The sequence below is a fragment of the Podarcis pityusensis genome (assembly GCF_964106645.2).
Source record: "Podarcis pityusensis genome assembly, chromosome: 17".
Lineage (NCBI taxonomy): Eukaryota > Metazoa > Chordata > Lepidosauria > Squamata > Lacertidae > Podarcis > Podarcis pityusensis.
In genome coordinates, this window is record NC_138042.1 from 10,847,106 (window position 1) to 10,867,568 (window position 20,463).

Sequence of the window (20,463 nt, forward strand, 5' to 3'; positions counted from 1 at the left end):
TCCATGTGACAGCCTTTTAGATATTTGAAGGTGCCTATAATCTATCCTCTCAGTCTCCTGTTTTTCAGACTAAACATACCCAGCTCCTTCAACCATTCCTCATAAGGCTTGGTTTCTAGACCCTCCTCTGCACACGTTCCAGCTTGTCAACATCCTTCTTAAATTGTAGTGCTCTGAATTGAGCACAATATTCCAGGCATGGTTTGAACAAGGCAGAATAGAGTGCTATTATTACTTTATTTTATTGGGACCCTATACATCTGTTGATGCAGCTTCAGTTTTATTTATTTTTTTGCTGTTGCATCACACCATTGACTCATGTTAAGCTTGTAGTCCACTAAGACCCCTAGATACTTTTCATATGTACTGCTAGTAAGCCCGGTGTCCCCCATCTTATATTTGTGCATCTGTTTCTTCCTGCCTAAGCGCTGAGCTTTACTTGAACTTTACTTGAATTGAAGTGCTGCTGAACAAAAGTATTTTATATGAGTACTGCAGCATTCCAAATATTTGCCCAGTAGTAGCAGTGCTACGTCATCTGCTAACATCATTTTGTAGACTTTACCCGTATCTCAAAACCACTGATATTCTTCAATGATATTAATAAGGAAACAGCACAGGCTGTAAGAGTTGGGAAAGTGAGTGACGTTCCTGAACTCCGTGTTTGATTTAAAATAAACCTGAACCTATGCCAGGTTATTTCAGAGACAAAGCCAGGCCAAAATGATTGCTTAACCAAGGAACAGCTGTCTTGTAAAAGTTTGGCACAGCAGCTTGACTCACTGCTTCAGTTGGGACACTGCCACAGAAGAACAGTTAACTCATGGGTAGGCAACCTAAGGCCCGGAGGCCAGATGCGGCCCAGGTAAAGGTAAAGGGACCCCTGACCATTAGTTCCAGTCGTGGCCGACTCTGGGGTTGTGGCGCTCATCTCGCTTTATTGGCCGAGGGAGCCGGCGTACAACTTCCAGGTCATGTGGCATGACTAAGCTGCTTCCGGCGAACCAGAGCAGCGCACAGAAACGCCGTTTACCTTCCCGCCGGAGCAGTACCTATTTATCTACTTGCACTTTTTGGCATGCTTTTGAACTGCTAGGTTGGCAGGAGCAGGGACCGAGCAACGGGAGCTCACCCCGTCGCGGGGATTTGAACCGCCGACCTTCTGATCGGCAAGTCCTAGGCTCTGTGGTTTAACCCACAGCGCCACCCGCATCCCTATCGCCTTCTAAATCCAGCCCATGGATGGTCCAGGAATCAGCGTGTTTTTACATGAGTAGAATGTGTCCTTTTATTTAAAATGCATCTGTGGCTTATTTGTGGGGCATAGGAAATTGTTAATCCCCCCCCCCAAAAAATATAGTCCGCCCCCCACAAGGTCTGAGAGACAGTGGACAGGCCCCCTCCTGAAAAAGTTTGCTGACCCCTGAGTTAACTTTACATCAAATCTCTCCCCGCCCCCTTACTTTCAGTCCTTACTATAGTGCGACCAGTTGGGGGGGGGGGGACTGGGCTACATGCCAAGATTCTTCTAACTCGGGTTCAGCAAGGGTGAAAATCTAAGGAAGGATCCAAATTCCTGGAATAACCAAGCTAGCTTCCATGTGTGATAATGGCTATCTAAATATGGGCTGTTAAGGTAAATAAAGGAAGTGGCTTGGTGCCAGAAGGCAGATGGGTGCCCCCCCCACCTCAATTTGTTGGTCGTTAGAAAGATAAGACAGAGTTGAGAGTTGTGTGTCTTCCCAGAAGGAAGAACAGCAAAAGAGGCTTGAGCTCAGGGGTCAGCCTCTTTTCTTTTGGCCTTAGGCCCACTCCCGGCTGGCCGTCCATTGTCCTCCCTGGCCGAGGGCGGGTCAAAGGCCAGCTCAAGCAGGTGGGTGGCACCCGCCCAGGTGAGCCTCGATTGGTGCTGCAAACCCCGCCCACCTGTGGGGAAGGGAGGGCGGATACTGTGAGCAAGAAGCTGGAAGCAAAGCTGCAGTCTGGGAAGCCAGATTCAAGTACAGTGGTGCCTCGCAAGACGAAATTAATACATTCCGCGAGTTTCGTCTTGCGAAGCACGGCTATTAGCGGCTTAGCGGCTATTAGCGGCTTAGCGGCTATTAACGGCTTAGCGGCTTAGCGGCTTTAAGAAAAAGGAAACAAACTCGCAAGAACTCGCAAGACGTTTCGTCTTGCGAAGCAAGCCCATAGAGAAATTCGTCTTGCGGAGCGACTCAAAAAACGCAAAACCCTTTCGTCTAGCGAGTTTTTCGTCTTGCGAGGCATTCGTCTTGTGGGGCACCACTGTAGGTAGCCGTGTTGTTCTGACGCAGTCGAAATAAATTAAAAAATTGTCCAGTAGCACCTTAGGTAAAGGTAAAGGGACCCCTGACCATTGGGTCCAGTCGTGACCAACTCTGGGGTTGCGGCACTCATCTCGCTTTATTGGCTGAGGGAGCCGATGTACAGCTTCCGGGTCATGTGGGCAGCATGACTAGGCCACTTCTGGCGAACCAGAGCAGCGCATGGAAACGCCTTCCTGCCGGAGCGGTACCTATTTATCTACTTGCACTTTTTGGCATGCTTTTGAACTGCTAGGTTGGCAGGAGCAGGGACCGAGCAACAGGAGCTTACCCCATCATGGGGATTTGAACCGCCGACCTTCTGATCATCAAGTCCTAGGCTCTGTGGTTTAACCCACAGCGCCACCCTTAGAGACCAACTAAGTTTGTTCTGGGTATAAGCTTTTGTGTGCATGTACACTTCTCCAGAAGCCAGAGAGAGAGCCATGCCCGATTTCTGTTGGAATCCAAGGCTGCAGCTAGGGGAGAAGCAAGACCCTTGTGAGGTATTAATGCTGTGAAGCCCTCTATCGTAGGTTCAGGTGGTATATATAAACCATATAGCATAAAGACACCACAATATCCACTGTGCCTCATTTCCAAAAGGAAACACGAACCCTAGAAAAGTGCCTGTACCCCTGGTATCTTGCACCGCTTGGAGTTAGGGGTGGCTTGCAACAATCTGTATCCCATGCTGGAAATAAAACAAATCCCTGGTTATCCATAGTCCTGAAAACAAAAAGAAAAAGGCTCCTGACAACATGAACACAAAAACCAAAGCATATTGTGTGTTCTTTAAATGGATGGTGTAATTTGGAAGTTTGGACCCACCATGCTAAATACTGGGTGAAGTCACACTAAAGTCACGTTTTGGTCTGACATCTTGTTTCAAAATGGGGTCTGAAGACCAAGCAGCGATGAAGACTGCCCCACCCCCATCCACCCTCAGGCCAAATTTTGTGATATCCAAAGTGTGGGACGGATCTCGCAAAAGATATCCAACATCACACCAAAGTGACCTTTTGGTCTGCTACCTTGATTCAAAATGGCACCCAGCATCCATACAGGACCACCTCGCATGTTATCGTCACCAGATGTGGCATGAGGATTCCTGAGGCAGGGCAGCAGACTGTCACCATTTGGACACTGGCAGCTTCAGGCTGGCATAGTGATTTGCCTCCCTGCCATGCGCACAAGGGCTGCAGATGCAGGAATGGTCCCACTCTTCTGTTAAACCTCACCAGACAACAGCAGGGGTTCTGGACTGCAGCCAAGGTCACAAAAACTTATGCCATAATGATTGTTTTCGTCGTCGTCCCCCCTCCGTTTTTTATTTTGACAAGTAACAATAATAAATAAATAAGAATAAAAATGTGCATCCCACCCGCTGAGACCATTCCATTGTCTTAACAGTACAAATTCTACAAACACCTTCCATATCTCCTCAAAATCACTTCTCCTGCATATTCCCCATCTTACTTTAATGGCACATGTCAATTTATCATTAATAGCTATACCTCACCTCTTTATACCATTCTCCCATTTTATATTCACTGTGCCCCTTCCACTTCCTAGCTAGAACTCCTGCAGCTGTCAATAAATTTGCAAGCGAGTCCTTCATAATCTTCCACCCCGTTGTAAATTGATAATAATGCTACCTCTGGACTTTCAGTCAGGTTTAATCCAGTTATTTCCATTATCTCCTTAAACACCCTTTGCCAGTAAAATTGTACATATTTACAACCCCACCACGTGAACGTAATTCCCGGTTTCCTGGCATCCACTCCAACATAACACCGAATATTTCCTGTTCATTTGATTTAATCTGACTGGTTTTAAATACTATCTCCAAACTAATTTATAATAATTTTCTTTTATTCTTATAGACATTTTCAGTGTATGATACTCCCATATTTCCCCCCAGCTTTGACTATCTGTCTTATTGTCTCCTTTTCCCACACCTCTTTTAATTGATCTTCTTGATCCTCGATTTCTACTAATATTTTATAAATTTCACTGGTTTCCACTTTTATAACTATTTTTTTTCTTTATCTCCCCCTTTTAAAATCATTTTTTTCAAATTTTGTATATTCTTTGCAGTTCTTGTTTCCCTTTAACCACTTCTTTGTCCATTGCTCCAGTTGTATACAGTGGTACCTCGGGTTAAGTACTTAATTCGTTCTGGAGGTCTGTTCTTAACCTGAAACTGTTCTTAACCTGAAGCACCCCTTTAGCTATTGGGGCCTCCTGCTGCCACCGTGCCGCCAGAGCCCGATTTCTGTTCTTCTCCTGAAGCAAAGTTCTTAACCTGAAGCACTATTTCTGGGTTAGCAGAGTGTGTAACCTGAAGTGTATGTAACCTGAACCGTATGTAACCCGAGGTACCACTGTACAGTTAAACCAAGTTATTTCACTTCCTGTTAGAGCTTCCCTTATTTGTTCTTGGCTTCTCATTATCTCCACCCAATCCTTTATTTTAAGTATTTTCTTCTTTTTTGCTTCTTTTTCAATTTCCTTTTTTCAATTTACTGGGAAGTCTTCTATCATCACCATGACCGGAGAATTTGCTGGTCCACCTGTTTTCTGGGGTTTATACCATCTTCTTTTATTAATTGTAGGTTTCTTGTTGTTTTGGTTTTTCAGGTTGCACAAGAAGACTCTTTTATGTTGAAATAAAGTTACTATTAAATGTTTTATAGGATTAGAATTACCCAAGCTTGCTTTCCTTTCACATCTCCCCATTCTATTATAAATAACCCATTCTTTTTTTAAAAAAAACTAGCTTCAGATTATATCCTTTTGTTATGAACTCTGCAGACCAAAGCTACTACTACTAACCCTTAAGATACCTCCTATCTAGAATTTGTTGAAGACCATGTTTTAGCCACCCTCGGCTTCAGTGAACACACAACTCAGCATCTACTGACCTCTGCTGGCACGCAAAGGAAAGCATCAGCCAAGGCCAGTGACCATGGAATCATCTCCATTGCAATTTGGACATTCCCATTCATCTAACGTTTAGGGTCCAGAATCAAATGCCCACCAGCACTCCCAAGGATAAGCTCCGTCACTTCCCCTGGGATCTTCTCCACACTCACTTATAAGCGGAGCCACAAGGCAAACAATAGAGCTGCTCCAAAAGGTGGCTTGGCTGGATGACCCGGGAGTATTTGGTGGCTAAGCAGGAAATGCAAATGGTGTTTCACTTCCCACCCCTGTGATAAGCCAATACTAGCCCCTTGACAATAATTAGCTATTTGCTATCCTAGAACAGCACCCCAAAAATATACTGCCCAGTGCAGGCTGCCTCACTATGCAGGCTGGCATGGGACCACATCAACCTCCTGGTATAGACAAGATGTTAATCACTACAATGAAATGGGGGATAACCTGATTGTTAATGTCTCATTTGAACATGTCACCCTGCTGTTTGACTTTGATATATTTGTGCCATAATACACCACATACTGGCACTCACCAAATATTCTTCCTAAGCCGGGAAGAGTAAGCAGCCTCCTCTCCAACATTTCCCTGCTTCCACCGCAGCACCGGCACCCCTTACTTAGCATATTAACCCGTGTATAAGACGACCCTGAATTTATCACGAAAAGTTCAGAAAAAAAGGTTGTCTTATACATGGAAAATTATGGTATATGTATAAATTGGTTAACACTGTCTTTTAAAGGTGTATCTATGCACTTTCTGTATAGTATGGATGGTATGTATATTTCTTTTTTAGTTATGGTCGAAATGGCCACGATGGTCACAACAACAACAAAATTGAGTTGAATTAACACAATCATCCAGCTGCCTTCAATTTTCAAAACAGGGAGACCCAGATTTTGGGGTTGTACAAAAACGTGGAGGAAACAAACGAAGAATGATCAAGCTTCTGACACAATTAAGGCCCCAAAGCACAGCTGATGGCAGAGAATGTCCCCAGGTAAAGCAGTTTTAAATAATAGCATGGCCTAAATCACCTGTGATTAAAATTTGAAACACTGGGGGCAAGGTATTAATACCACCACACTTGGACTTTCAGAAGTGCCTGCACAAGCAAGGCTACCCAACCTTGTCAAGTTCCAGCTCCATCAGTCTAGGAAGAGGAGATAATACCTGAAACTGAGGAACTAATGAGAAATCCCAGCCCCGATGACTTGATTGTGACTGGCCCAAGGTCACCCAGTGATCTTCATGGCTGAGTGAGGATATAAACCCTGGTATCCCAGGCCCAACCTGACTTTCTAACCTAACCACTACACCACACTGACTTAATTATGCTCCTCCCCTTTTGCCCCACGTATCCTCTCCCTTGATTCTGTACTGTTCCTTGTCAAACAAACAAACAAGCACCTACAAACAGAGAATTAAAATCTTTAAGGATGCACACAGTTTTCAGCTGCAGACTTTTATTTGGGCACAGAACAGGCATTGCTTCTCCAAGAATCTGCATAATGTGGACAGCTCTGCTCAATCTGCCAGCTCCACAAACATATTTTTTTCGGTTCAGAGAAATCATATAAAAATGCAAATAAAAAATTGGATTTTTCACATACTAGAAATACAAAAATAAGGAACTTTCAAGGTAGCTCCAGTTTAACCATGAAGACTCTACACTGATGAATGACCATTGCAATAAAAACCATCAGCTCCTCCGATTCTTCCCAAGCACTCCTTGAATAGAAAGAGGTATTTAGTGCTGCAAACACCTAGAGCACTGTTCTGGGAAGAAAACTGGCGAAGCTATGCAAGTAAGGCAACCAATCATTGAGAGACCTGGATTCAGGGGACACATGCTGGTTCACAGGTGCTGGGCTCCAAGTTGGATTTTGCTTGCTCGGCGACGCTGGCAGAACAATTGTATCCCTCTCACTCCAGGATAATTCCAACAGAGGCCAGGGCATCTATGGCCCACTGTGGGTAGCTGCTGATGTTGCCATACATGGTCTTCATAAAGTCCTGAACAAACTGTGGGAACCTCTGTTCAATGATACTCTCCCGGATTGAATGCATCAGGTTCAGCTGAAAAGAGGGGGAAAGACAGAGATGCCATCTCTTTAGCAGATGCGCTTCAAACACCATGCATGTAAATGTGGGTGCAACTAGTCACATGGAAGGCCCAACCACAATCAACAGGGGGAAACGTACAACGACGATGATGACATTGTAAACTCACGAGACTGAAGAGCTACCCAACAGCCTCATTCATCAGTTTTCCCAGCGTCTTAGAGAATCTTTCCCACCACCTACAAATGGTGCCAGGCTTTACTGCCTAATAGAAGAAAGCCTTGAGGCTACAAAAGGTGCACAAGATGGACCAACCTGGTATGCAATATTATGCACAGTAACATGGTGCATGGCAGCTGTGTCACTCCGGAAGAGAGCATTCAAGAACGCTCGGCTGTACCTGTCAAGAGACAAAATAAGGAACAAGAGAATGCTCTTGTGAGCCAAGGCCTAAGGAAGGTAATCTACACACCAATGCTAGGAAGAATAAGAGAAAATCACCATGTCTTTCCTACCAAAGTAAAAGCTAACAGCTACCCACTTTGCCACAGGACAACAAAAGCTAGGGAGATAGTTTGTGCTAGGGAGATAGTTTTCCTAGGTCCCACAATCCCTTGTTCTATAAAAGCCTTGATGTCTACAAAGGAGATTGTTGAGCAGTACTTCTGGATTCAGCAGTTCATCAGAAGTGGGGGCATGTAAATATTGGAGTAGGCCAGAGAGAAATCAAAGAAACACTTAGGTAGAGAACAATAAAAGGCCTACGGTACTTTAAAGACAGACAAATATGTGTAGCATGAAGTTCATGGGAAAGGGCCTTGATGTGAGAAACCTCCCGGAGAATGTTAGCTCAGCCTTGTTAAGATCCTTTGAAAGAGGCAAGGGAGCAGTTCACACTTCCCCTGACAACCTTCACCTCCCTGAGAACAATCAGAGCCTCCTTGTCTCATGAAAGTGTATCTAGCTCATCAGCTTCATATGAGACTTCTGCAATAATTCTAACATAGCAACTAATAGAAATTAGGCTGCCTCTGCATTCTACGGTACAGACAAATTATGCCCAATTATCTATTCAGTCTCCTTCAGGAATGGTCTACCCAATTTTCTCCAGGCCATTTTATCCTCCCTGTGGGGTGGCCTAAGAAACACAATTAATGTATCCAAGCTGAGTTAGGATCTGAACTTAAGTTGCCCTGGATCTAATCTGATCCCCCGACTACGATACAGGAAGTGTTCAGGAATGAGCATGGAATAAAACTACTGCTTCTCTTTCTTTCCATAGTTAAGTAACACTGAAGTAGACGAAGATACCATACTCAAATATTTTCTTCTTTGAAAGCACTAAAAGGTGGTTAAGGTGTGCCCAGAGGTCATTGATCCATGCTATTATCTTGGGTATGTGCTATGAAAGGGATCTGACACAAACTTCTTAAAATGTTTCAGAGGAGGTATCTTCTTATTCTTTCGTAGCCGAGCAAGATTGTCTTCCATAAGAAGGGTTTTAACAGTGAGTCCGTGGAGGTCAATTCTGGATCCACACATCCTTCCACAGTGGGGACATAGGTTTCCGGGTGGGAGTTGATCATAATGAGGGTTTGCCAAGCATGCCTTCCTCTTAGCTATTTCTCCCTTTTGTCCTGAGTTCAAACGTCTTCAAAGCCCATGACACCGTTGGTAAAGGCTGTTCTCTAATTGGAGCACTCACAGGCCAGTGTTTCCCAGTTGTCTGTTTTTATACTACATTTTTAAAGATGTGCCTTGTTGTGCCTTTAAACCTCTTTTGTTGACCACTAGCATTACACTTTCCACTGTTAAGTTTGGAATAGAGTAGTTGCTTTGGAAGATGATAATCAGGCATCCACACAACATGATCAGTCCAATGAAGTTGATGTTGAAGAATCATTGTTTTGACGCTGGTGATCTTTGCTTCTTCCAATACACTGGCATTAGTTCGCCTGTCTTCCCAAATGACATAATCTTATATTGGCTGTACTGGTTTACTTACATAACTGGTCATGGGCCAATATATTGTGATTCCTGCACCCATTCCTCCCATCCCTGTCAACCCAATGCCTGAGAATGACTGCTCTGCTCAGAGTTGCACTGACAAAACTCAGCAAGAAAGCTGCAGCACAGATATATTTTCTACGACTCTGCTTCCCTGACTCCACCTTTAAAAGTATACCTCAGGCCCTCAGCAATAGATGAAAAATGGTCTGCCTTCCAACAAAGGAATCTGTCTTTGCAAAGGGCAAATCTGAGTTTTTTAAAAAAACAACCACCATCCCTGAAGCTCACCAACCTCTGGCATGTGGGACAATCACAGTTCTCATCAATGGGCCGAAAATCCTTGGCATATTGCTTGTTCTTCAGCTGCAGGGAGCCCCAGGGGACCAAGGCTGAACCAAAGCGCTGGAAGTTGAAAGTGCAAAGATGTCAGCAGCCAGGAGATTCAGGGGAACACAAACAGCACTCATCAGTCTTTCCAGGTTTAGTGGGGGTTTCAAAACACTTCACTGCTTTGAATAGTGCTCCCATCCCAGGTTATATGTTCTTCCACCGTGTAGTGAAGTGGCCCTCCTCCTCCCCCACCCCCTCGCCAGTGGGCCCACTACCAGTTTCCCCCGCAGCCAACACAGCTACTTACTGCAGTCCTCGTAGGGAAGACACAGTCAAACATATCGCAGCCCAGAGCCACACACACCACCAGGTCAGTAGCATAACTTCATGAGAAATGGAGAGAGACACATCAGGTGATGAAGATGCTGCAAGTGTCTATGACACAGCCTGGCCCAATCAAGAATGCGCAGCCTTCTAATGGCAGAGATGAGAACATTTTCGTGGTAAGCTTGTGCCCAGAAATTGTCAGGGTGAGCACAACTGCCAAGGGGACTGACTTGAAACGGTCAAGTCATTCTGGTTGAAGGAGAAAGAGGGATGGTTGTAATGGTTTGAGAATATAGTACAGGCAACAACCATTTTGCAAAGGGGATCAGTTCCCAGCGTGTTGGCAGAGCACATATAAGCGCCCCCACCCCCGTTCCACCCTTTTAGTGACGTGTTTAGTGATGTTTACAGATCACTTTCAGGTTTGGAGCCATGAATGCAATTGTGCATCATTCAGGTGCATGTTAATTGGTCGTTTCCTCTAGCTGGTCACATTACCAGCAGCAATCCATTTTGACATGTTCCTGCTGGAGTCTAAAGGACAATTATGTCCCAGGCACCAATATGCTTTGCCTGAATTGTGGCACTTGCTCCTACCCCACTCCCATGAGATAGCGAGGCTTGTTCCTGGGGAGATGATTCGTACTGAGATCTACCATCCTCCAGAAGTGATCTTTGGCCTCACCACCACTCAGGCCCCCAATGGCAAAGCCTGGTACGTCTCGTTTAGTCATTTCTAGCCGATAGGGAGGGGAAGAGAGAAACAGACAGACAGAGAGAGGGGAAAGGGAGATAGCTGTAAGAACTGTGAACTTCTACTTCTAGGGAAGCATCATCCTAAGGAAACTCAGACAAGAATGCCAACAGACCACCCCCTCCACAGTTGTTGCTGTGAATGTTTGAAGTACTATTTATTTACTAGCAACCTCGAACCCAGTACTGCTCAGGAATTCTGTACCATTTTTAAAAGTTCAATCCACCATCTTGATTCAAAATGGTCTCATATTGTATCGAAACATAGACAAAAACCTGTTCCTTGGTCTCAAGACCATGATGCAAAATCAAGTTACAATGTCTGAGAAGGTACCCAAATGTACAGTGAACAGACGAACAACTTTCCAATATATATAGTAGATTCTCAGCTTGGGAAATAAGCCACAAATCCACTATCTTCTTCCTTTTCCAAATGAATGACGAAAATATAAAAGCGGTTCTTGGAATTGTTGTATTTGTAGAAAATTATCCTAGCCTGAGGCTCCTAGAACACTACATAAGTTATAATAGGAATAAGGAATACTACATAAGAACCCTTCTGCAATTCCCCTGGTGTCTTTTTAGGCTTTTATAAACAAAGCAACTGATCATTCTTAGGAGGAAAGGCCATATTTAATATTTCCTCTTCCATTTCTTACTGTTAACACCAGACCAGAACCAAAATAGCCTAAACAAGCATATGAGCAATTTTGTCATGAATTTACAATCTCTCTGGGTAAAAATTTCACCACTGCGAGTGAAACTTTACCTAATTAGCCGATCAATTAATGTCTGCAACTCTGGTTTGCAACTTCAGCAATCAGTGACTGAAGCTTTTCTTGCATTGGTAGACTTGTGGCCAGAAACTGAAACACCTCAGGGCTGGGAAACTGAGATCAACAGAAGGTGACTGCCCTCATGAGACTCCCTGCGGATATGAATTTCAGCAAAACTCTCTTTGGTCTTGCCCTCAAATATGAATAGCTTCAAACTGGGACCAGAAGTTGTTTGTGGACAAAGCCCATAAAAAAAAATGAATTTACCTTCCAGACACTTAGATCGGAGGGAAGGATCCAGTCCACCCTGGATAATAGCAAATAAATTCTGCTGGCCAGGCTTGGTATGTGCTGCAATACATCTGTCCAGCCAGCGAATGGACCTGCAACAGACAGATCTCCTGGTCAGTTAAGAAAAGGTAGCATTTGTCATATCATTCCACAGTCAGACATTAAGTTACTCAGGGAGTTGCAAATGTAGGTGCATCAAACGTCCAGCATTAGTCATTCCAGAGGAGGCACCACAGCTCATTGTTTCTTACCACCCCTCAAGCATGCACTCCAAGTTGGCAGCTCAGCAGAGAGGCAATGAGCCATGCTGACTTGAAATCCCACAATCTGGACTTGTAGTCTTATCCTTGGATAAGTGCAGTAGCTGATTTGGGGGTTGGGGTTGGGGGGGATACAGGGCTTAACCTAGCACAAATTTGACATTAACTCAGATGACTTCTACCTGCGCAGAATGAAGTTTGTGTTTAAAACAAATCAAAGGAGCTTTTACAGTCATATGACATTTGTATAATTTCATCTGCCCATGCTTAGCATAGAGAATTGAGATGCTTCACTGGTAGTAAACAAAGATTCCATGCCTAGACAAGCAAGGCAGGCCAAAAGACTGTGTGAGTAAGCACCACAGAAGTCAGTGGCGCAGAGAAGCCGAGTTGGGATGAACAGGCAGATCAACACAACACACAAAGCAAACCTGAACATGGCTTCTTCTACCCGGGGGCCGCTAACTGTGCTGCTGACCACATCATCTAACTGCATCATGATGTCAGAGCCTAAGGAAGAAAAATGCAATGTATGTCAGCAAAGGCAGATGAGATCAGTCCACACCACAGATTTCAAATTTATTATTTTAAAACAAGACATTCTCTCAATTTTTGTCCTAAAGGCTAATTAAAATATTTAACACAGAAGTAGCATAGAGCCAATTGTCCAACCGGCTGTCCCACTGTACTTTTACTAAAAATAAGCAAGCTCATCTCAGTTAACACTGAGCAGAGGCAGGCATCTCTAAGATATTAGTGAAAATTTCGTAATACTGTAAACTCAAACACTTCTTAATACTCAAAGAAACTAAGGTACTTTTCTTTTAGGAAAGCCAATTGTATACAAATTGTTTTTTTTAATTTCAATGAATTTAAAAATAATTCAGGAATTTAGGGTCTTTTTTCATCTACTTCTATTTCAGAAAAGTCTTAAGTAGATGTTAAAATTCTGAAAATCAGTACAAGCGGCTCTACATTTTGCTAACTGAAAAGCCTCCCTGCCTCTCTCTCTCCCAACAGGATTTTAAAAAACCCTTGATATGGTATGGTGCTGTTCTATAGAACTGGGATGAAGTTAACCATAATAGTTTTTTTGAGATCTCTGCTCCACTTTTTGACCTCCACCCAGTAGTAAATGCCAGGATGGAGCTAAAGAAGGCGCTCAGAATCATCTCATTATTTACTACTTATGGATTTCGGATTTCTGGGCTCTTTAGGTGAATTTTAATAGCCCATTGTGGATTATTACCCAAAGTTACTCAGGTCACAAAATGCTTTCATCTCATTGGTGCCTCATTTGAGATCTTCAGTGAAGATTCACCATTAACTCAAACAGAAGGGTCACCACCAGAGTGACTGGTTGCCTCCCTCTGAAGTTCTATGTCTATGTGGAATTTCAAAGCAGGGAAACAGCTGTGGCAGGAGAAGAATGTCCGTGGTATGAAGCACCAGTCAATTCAGCAGTTGGCATTATGCAAGACAGAATAGTTACCAAGAGCATTTTGTATTTCAATGGATTTCTCTGGAGTCAGCAGAATCTCCTTGCCATCATAAGGAGAACGGAAGCACACTCCCTCCTCTGTCACCTTAGACAGCTCCACCAGAGAGACCATCTGGAACCCACCGCTGTCCTGCAGGAAAACAGTGACACTATGAACAGACCTGAAATAAGCAAAATTATTCTGTTCTGGTGCTCTGCTCCCATAATTGCCAGAAGAGCGAAGCATTCATTTGACTACAAAGGCCTGAGAAGAACTGGGATGAATTAAAGAAAAAACCATTTGTGCTTCAGCTATAGTTATTTAGTGTTCTGAACTTCTGTGTTTGAACACATCCTTTCAACACTCCAGCAGCAACTGGTACACTCACTTCTATTCCTGGTGAGGTGAACAGTTCAAAACAATTTGTGCAAAACCACACAGAGAATCTGTGGCAGAAAAAGAGTCACTGCTTTCTCCTAACAAGAAGCTCACGCAGCAGCATATATTGCTCACTAGAAGAATAAGTGAAGAACATTCCTTTTCTCTCAATCTCTCCAGCTATGGAAAATATTCAAAATGAAAGTGTATCTGCTTTGCGTGTTCTAAACTAACATTCAACTGAGCAGCGAGTCTCCCAAGTGCTTTAAGTGTTTCTGTAAGACATGTGCCCCAGCTGCCATCTCTCATTAGCCATGGCTTCTTATTTTTGCCAACAGCCGATGGTTGGTTTTCCAGTGGCAAGTGCTTTAATTAGTCCCTTCAATACTCACCGTGAGCAGGTTTCGTGACCAGTTCATAAAGCCATGGAGCCCATTGGCTTTTTGGATAAGCTCTGGTCCCTAGAGAAGGATAAAAGGTTATAATCAGTGCCTAACATAGCTAGTGCCAAAGACCCCCACCACTGATGCCAGGCATCGAAACTTTCCTCTCATAATCTGGCATATGACCAAGCTAAAAACAGCAACAGCACAAGGTCAGACCCTTAACATTCAGACACTGTGCCTGCAGCAATATTCAGAGCAGGATGCTCCCAACAAAAGGGCACATAGGGGAGAACAAACCAAAATACAGGAGAGATGCTGCAATAAATTGGCTATCAGACCACACCATGAATCAGAAAGTGCTTGGTTGGAATCTCACATCTGCTTTTCTTTCTCTCTTTGTAGCTACCCATCTGCAATGTGTAGATATCACCTAACGTGGCTGTCAAAGGAATACAATAAGACCAAGTGTATGAAGTATTTTTAAAACCTAAAATACCATGTAAATATTAATTATCTTCCTTCTCATTTGTTCTGTGAGACCTCCTTCTCCGTTTTGCTTTTGGCTGGAGTATGAAAAAGGTGTATCTGAAAAGAGAGCTGAGAAAAGGGTATCCTTTGGATTCTAACCCTGGAATCTCACTTGCTTGGCTTCCAAGGAGAGCAGGAACCACTTCAGCAAACATCCCTCAGTATAGGCCTGTACTCTGTAGTGGATTTCTTAAAAACTGGTACTGTGGACAAGCTTACTCAAAAGGTTTGTCCTTTGGGGCTCTGATTACTTAATACTAAGAGAAAGACATGCTCAGAGCTATTCCTGTATTGAATGAAGCGTTGTGTTCACTGATTAACAGAAAGAAATGAGAAAAAATGAGAGGGCATCTCACAGTTCTGTTGGATTCTATTGACCAGATTTCTGGGTTCAGATAAAAACCATTTTTGAATTTGGAATAGCTTCCTGGACAGAAATGATAACTACTCATAGAAATAAAAGACTTCAATAAAGCTGTGGCTAGACACCAGCACGTCTGTCCCCATATAAAAGGCAGCAGTAGAGAACAAAATTCATGCTCTTTTTAATTCAAGTATTCTTCTGTGTGAAACTTCTTAATTTAAACATCTAAAAAACAGCCCTACCTATGCAGATTTCCAATGCCCATGCATTATTGCAAGGCTGTGGGGAAAGAACAACAACCCTGCAATATAGTCCCATGCTTATATCAATATTGCAAATCAAAGTTGGACATGTACAAGGCTGGTTTGGATTTTGAAGCCAAAAACTTCCCAAACAAAAAACACCTCTCAGGCTTTAGGAACAGCCAACCTACTTAAAACTTCCAGGCTCCTCTGTTCAGTCTGGTGGGAATTTGCAGACTTAAAAACATTTGCAGATTTAAAAACATCCACCTTTCCCTCTGGCAGCTGTGAACCTCTGGGACAAGTAACTTTTTAAATATTCATCTCGGTCCAGAAAGAAACACAACCAAAATCCTCCTCCTCCTCATTTGACCCTCAACTTTTGTTACATATCAACTTACACCATTCGAATCATTTCTAGAACAGCACAGAATAGCTACTAATAAAATGAATTTCAATAGTGACAAATGTAAGGTTCTATACTTAGGCAACGAGAACCAGCTGCTGCACAAATATAAGATGGGGGACACCTGGCTTGCCAGTACTGAAAGGACCTAGGGCTCTTAGCAGAACATGAGTCAACAGTGTGATGCCGCAGGGAAAAAAAGCTAATGCTATTGTAAGGCTTCATCAACAGAAGTATAGTGTCACGATCAAGGGAAGTAATAGTAGCTTTCTATTCTGCCTTCGCCAGACTACATCTGGAGTACTGAGTCCAGTTCTGGGTGCCACAGTTTAAGAAGGATATTGACAAGCTGGAATGTATGCAAAGGAGGGCAACCAAGATGATAAATAGGGTGTGGAAACCAAGCCTTATGGGGATCGGTTGAAGGAGCTAGGTATGTTTAGCGGAGACCGAGTGGAGTTATGAAAATCACCTTCAACCACCTAAAGGGCTGTCCTATGGAAGATAGAGCAAGCTTGTTTTCTTCTGCTCTGGAGGCTAGAACCCAAACCAATGGTTTCAAATTATAAGAAAAGAGATTCGAACTGAACATCAGAGAGAACTTTCTGACAGACAGTGGAACGGACTCCCGCAGGGGGTAGTGGACTCTCATTCTTTGGAGGTTTTCAAGCAGAGACTGGATTGGCACCTGTCTTGTATGATTAAGCTCAGATTCCTGCGTTGAGGGGGTTGAAATAGAGAACCCTTGGGGTCTCTTCCAACTCTACAATTCCATGATTCTCTGTTATCAGCAACTGTTATGGCCTTGTGGTTGTCTTTCTGTTGATGCACTTACAAAATATTTGTTTTGAAACTCTTAATTCTAATAAACGGCTCAGGACCACAATAGCTGAAGGACCGCCTCTTTCCATATGAACCTACCCAGAACCTGAGATCATCCTCTGAGGCCCTCCTTCGTGTGCCACTTCCTCAAGAGGTCTGGAGGGTGGCAACACGAGAATGGGCCTTCTCTGCAGTGGCTCCCCGTCTGTGGAATGCTCTCCCCAGGGAAGTTCGCATGACCCTTTCATTATACACCTTTAGGTGCCAGGCAAAAGCGTTCCTTTTTAACCAGGCCTTTGGTTAACCTGATGGACAACCTATACCCTTTTAAAATGTGGCTCTTTTGGGGCGTGTTATTGGGTTATTGTTTTTATTTTTATTTTATATACTGTATTGTGATATTTTCTGTGAGCCACCCTGAGACCTCTGGGTACAGTGGTACCTCAGGTTAAGTACTTAATTTGTTCCGGAGGTCCGTTCTTAACCTGAAACTGTTCTTGACCTGAAGCACCACTTTAGCTAATGTGGCCTCCTGCTGCCGCTGCGCCACCGGAGCACAATTTCTGTTCTCATCCTGAAGCAAAGTTCTTAACCTGAGGTACTATTTCTGGGTTAGCGGAGTCTGTAACCTGAAACGTCTGAAACCTGAAGCGTCTGTAACCCGAGGTGCCACTGTATAGGGAGGTATATAAATTCAATAAATACTTTTTATTATTTTTATTATTTATTATCTATTTTTTAAATTAGAAAACCCCAAATATTGCAATCACTGTAATTGAACTGAATATTGGGTTTCTTCCCCCCTGAAAATAGGATGGGGGGGGGGAGAGAATTCCACTGAGAGTAGGAAACGTCCCCACCGTCTCTAGTAGAAATAAATGGCAAGTCAAGGGTTTGGGAGGGGGATGTTGAGGTGGGGGGGGTCGTCTTACTCACGGGGCGCATGCCCAGATGGTAGGTATTCCCCAAGCACAGGCGGCACCCGAGCGCGTCCAGCTGCGTAGCGGTGAGGCCCTTCATGGTTCCCTGAGTACCGACTGGCATGAAGACCGGGCAGTTGACGGAGCCGTGCGGCAGCCGCAGCTCGCACGCGCGGGCCTTGCTTCGCCCGCATTCCGCCACCACGCGCAGAGACAAGGCCGGCGCCGCCGCCATGGCAACCGAGCCGCCCTCTTCTCGCGCCAACGCGGCCTGTCATGTGACGCGACGTCTTGAGGGGCGGGGCTAAAGGATGGGTTTGTAACCCTTCTACGTACCCCGACGTTTAGAGATACAAAGGCTCTCGGTTTCTGAGGGGCCCGACGCTGTTCATTGGACTCTTCGCAGCGCCCGCCCCTTGACGCCGGAATGTTATTGGCCGCGCCTGCATTAATGCCCCTAGAGATACGGAAACTCAGAGGGTAGAGGTGGATAACTGCGGAGGCGAGTCTGTAGGAACCAGTGGCAGCAAAAAACAACAACCAACAGGCCCGATTGATATCTTTAAATTGGCAAAGATTTTTGGTATATAAATAAGAGGAACAAAAATAAGAACCGCTAAAAACATAGAATGTACAGTATATATGTGTGTGTGTGTCTTATTATCGTTATAATAATAAACGCTTAAAACATTGTTGTCGTTGGTTAGTCGTTTAGTCGTGTCCGACTCTTCGTGACCCCCTGGACCAGAGCACGCCAGGCACTCCTGCCTTCCACTGCCTCCCGCAGTTTGGTCAAACTCATGCTGGTAGCTTCGAGAACACTGTCCAACCATCTCATCCTCTGTCGTCCCCTTCTCCTTGTGCCCTCCATCTTTCCCAACATCAGGGTCTTTTCCAGGGAGTCTTCTCTTCTCATGAGGTGGCCAAAGTCTTGGAGCCTCTGCTTCAGGATCTGTCCTTCCAGTGAGCACTGAGGGCTGATTTCCTTCAGAATGGAGAGGTTTGATCTTCTTGCAGTCCATGGGACTCTCAAGAGTCTCCTCCAGCACCATAATTCAAAAGCATCAGTTCTTCGGCGATCAGCCTTCTTTATGGTCCAGCTCTCACTTCCATACATCACTACTGGGAAAACCATAGCTTTTACTATACAGACTTTGTTGGCAAGGTGATGTCTCTACTTTTTAGGATGCTGTCTAAGTTTGTCATTGCTTTTCTCCCAAGAAGCAGGCGTCTTTTAATTTCGTGGCTGCTGTCACCATCTGCAGTGATCATGGAGCCCAAGAAAGTAAAATCTCTTACTGCCTCCATTTCTTCCCCTTCTATTTGCCAGGAAGTGATGGGACCAGTGGCCATGATCTTCGTTTTTTTGATGTTGAGCTTCAGACCATATTTTGCGCTCTCCTCTTTCACCCTCAATAAAAGGTTCTTAATTCCTCCTCACTTTCTGCCATCAAGGTTGTATCATCTGCATATCTGAGGTTGATATTTCTTCCGGCTATCTTAATTCCAGCTTCGGATTCATCCAGCCCAGCCTTTCCCCTTCATGGATCACTGCCTTGCCGTGGCGAAGGGGCTTGAATAACTCAGAGAAGCTATGAACTATGCCGAGCAGGGCACTCAAGATGAACAGGTCATAGTGGAGAGTTTTGACCAAATGTGATCCACCTGGAGGAGGAACCGGCAAGCCACTCCAGTATCCCTGCCAAGAAAACTCCATGGACAAAGACAACAGGCTTAAAACATACAGTATAATATATCTGTAATCTATTAAATTATATTATTAGTTAATTGATTTTATTAATAAATTATATTAAATGTTAAGTAATATATGCATAATCAATAATAATAGTAATAATTTCATTATTTATACCCCGCCCACCTGACTGGGTTTCTATTCAAACCGTACAAAGAATTACAATGAAAACACAACAGCACCAGCCCTTTCAAAGATTACAAAAGAGGATGCAAATTTGTAAGCCGATTTGTGATTCATTTGCATGAAAAGTGGCACAGAAATAGAATCAATCAATCATTTTTTCATGAAATTTGCTTATTTACGCATATTGATGCGTTACTATAATTTACATGGAAATACCCTACATCTCACTAACGCGGAGCGAGATGTGAACAGTTGGCTTATATTTTGAAAAGCAAGAAAGAGGACACATTTGCCAACTTCTACTTTTAACTATGGATCACTATGACAACTCTCATTTTATGTACCTGAAATATACTCAGAGTCGCAAAGTGATTTCATGCTCTTTATTCAGCTCATAGTGGTGAGGAGGAATGAATAATGTCCCCTCACAGTATCTGCTTTATATACATTATTTACACAATGGGCTGCACATGATTGGCTAATTCTGGAATTCTACTGTAAGCCAATCAGGTTGTGGATTCACTTCTATCTGGAGCAGGATTGGGTGGTTCCTGCCAACCAATCATACTGCTGCATTGTTCTAGGACCAATCAGACTGCTGCATTCTGAATCCTATTGTTCTAGGACCAATCAGACTGCTGCCTTTTGGATCCTATTGTTCTAGGACCAATCAGACTGCTACAGTTTGGATCCTATTCAACTCAGTACATAACACCCCTCCCCTCTAAGTTCCAGTCCTGCCCGGGAGGTCGCATTCATAGTCCTCAAGGTATGCCGGCGGCCTACGTGTGCGTTGTGGCCTGGGGTGTTCCCTGGTCCGGGCTCCGGGTTCTGGCTCGTGTTCCAAGGATGCTGGCTGTGATGCGGCTGTTTGGTCTGGTGCAACCGGCTCGCTCAGTCGTGGTTCTGGTTCCGGTGTCCTTTCGGCCTCACGGGTCCTCTCTGTATTTACTGATTCTGCCTCTCCTGCTGGCCCCTC

The 20,463-nt window shown here is 44.0% G+C and overlaps 1 protein-coding gene across 1 annotated transcript; it reads right to left on the reverse strand.

Moving 5' to 3' along the window:
- Nucleotides 1-6,716: 6,716 nt before the first annotated feature.
- Nucleotides 6,717-17,889, reverse strand: QTRT1 (queuine tRNA-ribosyltransferase catalytic subunit 1). Its single transcript, XM_080987902.1, has 10 exons — nucleotides 17,622-17,889; nucleotides 14,330-14,398; nucleotides 13,571-13,709; nucleotides 12,510-12,588; nucleotides 11,795-11,910; nucleotides 10,596-10,734; nucleotides 9,979-10,054; nucleotides 9,634-9,743; nucleotides 7,647-7,731; nucleotides 6,717-7,346 (listed from the first exon to the last, which is right to left on the reverse strand). Exons 1-10 carry the CDS (start codon nucleotides 17,838-17,840, stop codon nucleotides 7,194-7,196), a joined length of 1,185 nt encoding a protein of 394 aa, XP_080844028.1. The 5' UTR covers nucleotides 17,841-17,889; the 3' UTR covers nucleotides 6,717-7,193.
- Between the last annotated feature and the right edge of the window lie 2,574 nt (nucleotides 17,890-20,463).